Below are 5,396 nucleotides of genomic sequence, written 5' to 3' on the forward strand. Positions count from 1 at the left end.
CCCTCCGCTCACTCTGGCTCTTATGCGTGAGGATCTTATGAAGACAAATGACACCTCTCAGCTTCCTCACCCGGGCTCCCATTTGCTTGCCTCTCTGCCGCATAGGCTGTAGCTGGAATTCCCTTGGAATGCTCCCCAGCTTCGGTTTGTCACGGCCGACAGGCCCAGGACAGGGTTTTATTTTGTTTTAAGAACAGAGGAGGAACATTGCATTGTCGCCTGGAATGAGAGTGAGACGTTGGGCTGGCATCGTGGCGAAGCCAAAGCCCCAAAGCTCATCAGATTTAAATTGCGGAGGAAATGAAGCGTCACTCTAAAGAGGCCCATTTAACTTCATTGTTACTGGAGGTTATTCTGGCTTTATGCCTCTCAGATGACATGGGGGGGGGTTAGATGAGGAATCCAATCACAAAACCGAATTCACACGAATCCCTGCCTGGTCTGGGAGTGTCTGGATTTGTGAACACTTGGAAACCAAAAATAATTGAAGCAGCTCTTTATACGGCTCTGCAGGAGGCTAGCCCTGCTTGTGTGCTTGCGTGCGTGTGTGTGTCCGGAGCTAATCCAGTCAGCACCAGTTTTCTAGTGCACACATGCCCCATCCACTTATCTAATACCTGTTGTACCCATAGGAATCTCCAATCATGGGCATAAAATTGGGACACAGACCGACAGACAGACAGACAGACAGAGAAATCTCCATAGATGGCCATTACATGGGCCACAAACAGACAGACAGACAGACAGACAGACAGACAGACAGACAGACAGACAGACAGACAGACAGACAGACAGAGTATTTGTAGTTTCAGCTCTGGACAACTGATGGTCCAACCAGATTTCCATAGGGGGCAACACACCGTCAGATGGTACACACAAGTTGGAAGTCGATTGATCGGTTGGCGCTCATGTTATGCGGTAATATGCACAAGACAGACACAGGGGCCTACTCGGGAACGATGCAAGTTAGGAACACATGCCCCTCCCGGTTATGCAATATTGGTTTAACCCATTGTACCCATTATCAGAGTACTCATTGTACCTATCTGTCTTTGTATCTGTCTGTCTGTCTAAGTACCCTTTATGCCCATATATGGAGATCTTTGTATCTATCTGTCCTTGTCCCTTTTATGTCCATTTATAGAGATCCCTTATGTCATCAGTATATGCCCATTTATTAGCATATTGGTCAGATTGTCAGTTCTGTACACCTGCTGAGCCGACCGATTTGACACTGGGCACTGCACTCCTTCAGCCCTCGCCGATACGCTGCCAAGGTTGAAGTCAATCAGCCGGGTGGTTGTGGAGATGTAAGGACAGATTCATTCACACTCTCACACTCACTCACTATAGTGTGATGTGTATTGTGATGTGTGAATGCTGTTTTAGGCTGGAGGTTTGTTCTACATAGAGATGCTCTCTGTTCTATATCATAATACAGATCTACAAGCTCACAACACATCACATTGGTTAAAGTGGTTTAACTGATTTTGTTGCTTTATTAACTACTTTTACTGGGGAACCCCCTGAAGGACCCCTGGGGGTCCCCAGACCCCACTTTGAGAACCGCTTATTAAAAAAAATCCTCATATCTATATCTCATATAAAAGTGAGTACATGGTGATGTTCTAATGTTGTTACATGGGGGTACATACTGTAGGCATTTGTGATCAGTGGAGATCACGATTGATCTGGCTCTGAAAGGCTTTTCATCACCATCCATCACAAGATGGATATACCTGTAGATGTGGAACGATAACGTGTGCACACACACACGCGTGCACGCACACACACGGCATGTTGATACAATGGTTTCCTGAATTCGGCTTCCTAACCAGAGCAGTGGAGCAGACTTTTGTGGTGGAACACTTGCTTCCGGCTTTGTGTATAAAAATAACAAAGTTATACTGGGGGGTGAGAGAGAGACAGGGAGAAGGGGGGGGACAGACAGAGAGAGAGAGAGAGATCTGGAGCAGTCTTTTGTGGTGGAACACTTGCTTCTAGCTTTGTGTATAAAAATAAGAAAGTGATAATGGGGAGGGAGAGGGAAGCAGATATGGAAAAGTACAGTGATGTCGACTGGTTCTGCATGGTTATAAAGGGTTCTTTTAATGTTATTGAAACAGTCAGGTTTTTGTGAATAGATTTATTATTTCCTTTGTTGAACGATTAGAGGCAAAGCTGATTTTGCATGTTTTTAGGGATCAGTATACGGTATGTGAGAGTGGTCCACAAAGTGATATGGTGCCCTGAGCTGCCCTCGAGGCAAAGCAGATTGATGGATTCTTTTGTTGTCTTTACAAGACAGCTGGTGTAAAAGTATGTTCCCACCACGCCACAGAGTGTAATAACATTTAACAACATGAGATGCATGACTTGCAAGCAGGTACGATGCTTCATACTAACATGAAGCAAGAAACCCAGCAAAAACTTTGTTGCTTGACCCGGTGTCAAGGTCTTCTTCGTGGGGGAGGACAAATGTGAAAACCCAAGGTAGTTCTTCATTTTCCTTTCACTCCGTGAGACAGATGTAAGATTTATGGGAGAGGGACTAGAGGTGGATGTGCACCAAAACTAGAGTAATGGCTGGGAGTTGATGGTGTCAAATGACACTGAAACACTATTGAGTGTGTGGAAGATAAGCAGGCTGTGAGGTGATTGTTCGTCCGACAACTGTCAGTCAGCTCTCTGCGGGGGCAGATGGGCCATGCATTTATATGTCTTGAATCGATGGAGCCCCCTTGAGACATTTCAATTCAGCGCTGGAATCGTGTACCATGTCTGCATCACAAGTAGAAAGCGCACAAGCACTGGATGTGTACAGCAACTGCTTTGCCGCAACTTTTCCATCTTTGTCAGGTCCTTTCAGCCAAGTGGTTGTTTGGAAAGCAGTCCATATACACATTTTTTAATTATAATTCCCTATAAAATGGTTGTAGATCAGCTATTTTGGCAAAGAGATTTGGTATCGACGGGAAAAAATGCTAAAAGAGCCAACTGAGGTCCAGTTTACCAAGTCTAGAGGGTTCAAGTGGTTAAGGAACAATTACAAAGATCAAAACAACAAAAACTCCCTTTAATCATGTGTCTTAATGTCACAAAAACCACAGACCTCTTTAAGGTGGCATTCATTTTTCTGTTTACAATTAACAATCCATGTATTATCCGTAAAGTGATTTCAGTTAAACAGAAACGCCAGACAAACACTCAAAGACCACATTATATTCATGACAATGAGAGAGACTTTTGCTTTATTCAGAGTGTGGAGGGAGCTGTCAGAACAAGGGCACCTCTCTAACCACTGATGACTGAGTGAGTTCCATCTGCCTTTGTTAGTGGCCATACATAGAGCCGTCCACACCTGACCCGTTTTCACTCAATCATCTCCGGAGTTTAGACCGATTTATACTTTTACGTACGCCAGAGCCGGAAAAGGCCAATGTGCTATTTTTTGTATGACTCCGTCGTATGAAGAAGTATAAATCAACCTTTAGGAATGAGACTGGTGGTTGCTTGCGTTATGAGGTTAAGTTTGTTCATGCGTGCGTGCGTGCGTGCGTGCGTGCGAGATTCTCACAAGTGGCACAGAGGAACCAACAGTGTTTCATTATTCATCTAAACTAATGGCAGTGTTAGTTTACAATCCTATTTCAGGTATGTTTTGATGTTAGGCATGCACACTACACTAGTTGAGCTATACGATTTAATTTAGATGATAATCATAAAATGTTAAAAGGTGCCAAAAAAGGATGAATTTAAGAATGAGATTATATTTTGTATTATTAACACAAAAAAGTAACCTCCTTTTACAATTAACAAATGTACCTTGCTTTAATAGTCCCTTTGAGTTTGGCTCAGTAGCAGATGAAGTTAAGTTTTTCTTGACAGGAATAGTTTTGCCACTGTCCGTCTTTGTTGAGAGCCCCACAGCGGTGACTCCAAGCCGGACACTGGTGGTCCTGGACTCCATGGAGCCATGCCTCATAACCTAGAGGGTCACCATTCACCCACAGCCAGCGGTCTCCAAAGTAACGCAGGCCAGTCCACACGTGGTCAGTGGTCTGGGCTTCCTGGATCTCCCTCCGGGCCAGAAGAACCTCGGTCTCTGAGACCAAGCTGATGAGGCCAGTGTGTTGTTTCTTACAGTAATTCATAGCCTCCTCCCATGTCTTATTATTTTTCACCACAATCCACTTTAAGCAAAAGAATGGCCTGGTCGTCTTCTTGGAATGATCATTCCACTTTCCAATACCAGTCCATTCTCCATAATACTCTTTGCCACCATAGTTATTTGGTTCTCCATATCGCCAGTTTTGGTACGTAGCATATCCCCCACCGGACCACCTCCAGCCAGTGAGGTTCTGGGGTACTCGGTAGAGCCCAATCCAGCCTCCCAAAAAGAAACCATCGAATTCAAGAAAAGAAAGCTCCCTGAGCTTATTTTCATCTCTGTAACTGCTGATGGGAGACAGGTCAGTGAAATTTTGTCTGCAGTGTTCTTGAGCTTCGTCCCAAGTTTTCACTTCCCTTACATAGACGTGCTTTCCAATAACCACACAAACAGCAGAAAAAATTACAGTCTTGAAGATGGCTCTCTCCATTTTCACTGATGGTACCCCTCAATGAGCACTGACTGGGAGAGGGATTCCTGCTCCTCTTATTGGCCGCTCAGAAAGTCTTTTCACGCTCTTGTCATATGTAAAGCATGTTTAACTTTACATATATGGGCATAGCAGATTCAGTAAGTAGATTTGCTGACAGCGTATTGTGATGACTCCTCCTACTGCTTGTTGGTCCTTCTGTGCATTTTTTCTGTTCCTGTGTAGGAGCCATATATGTAAAGCATGTTTACATGGTAAAAACATATGCATGCAAATACGTATGTAGCAAGGAAATTAGCTGACAGTGTATTGTGATGACCCCTCCCACACTGCTTGTGTTTTTCCTGTTCCTTTGCAAGGCTATGTAAATAAGGAAAGGACAGATACAGATTCTTTCCGAAGCTTTGCTGGAATACATTGAAGTCAATGAGAGCTGGGTAGACAAACGTTAAGAAACACATATGATGTGGTTTTCTGATCTCCTGTTTTTCGATGTGCACACTATACGGAATGGAATTTTATTGAGCACCTAAAGAGCACAGAGTTTTCTGATTGGGCCGAATGGGCTGTGTGACAGCCTGTCAACACAGAGATTAGCCTAGGACAACAATACAAAAAAACATGGAACACATGCCCCTCCCGGTTATGCAATATTGGTTTAACCCATTGTACCCATTATCAGAGAACTCATTGTACCTATCTGTCTTTGTATCTGTCTGTCTGTCTAAGTCCCCTTTATGCCCATATATGGAGATATTTGTATCTGTCCTTGTCCCTTTTATGTCCATTTATGGA

General features: G+C 43.9%; 1 protein-coding gene across 1 annotated transcript; it reads right to left on the minus strand.

Annotated features, from left to right (window-relative positions):
• Nucleotides 1-3,854: 3,854 nt before the first annotated feature.
• On the minus strand, nucleotides 3,855-4,154 carry LOC311055387 (rheacalcin-1-like; the record flags this gene model as incomplete). Its single annotated transcript, XM_084071570.1, has 1 exon — nucleotides 3,855-4,154. One exon carries the CDS (start codon nucleotides 4,152-4,154, stop codon nucleotides 3,855-3,857), a length of 300 nt encoding a protein of 99 aa, XP_083927696.1.
• Nucleotides 4,155-5,396: the final 1,242 nt, after the last annotated feature.

The sequence above is a fragment of the Gymnoscopelus microlampas genome (assembly GCF_963454915.1).
Source record: "Gymnoscopelus microlampas genome assembly, chromosome: 2".
Taxonomy (NCBI): Eukaryota; Metazoa; Chordata; class Actinopteri; order Myctophiformes; family Myctophidae; genus Gymnoscopelus; species Gymnoscopelus microlampas.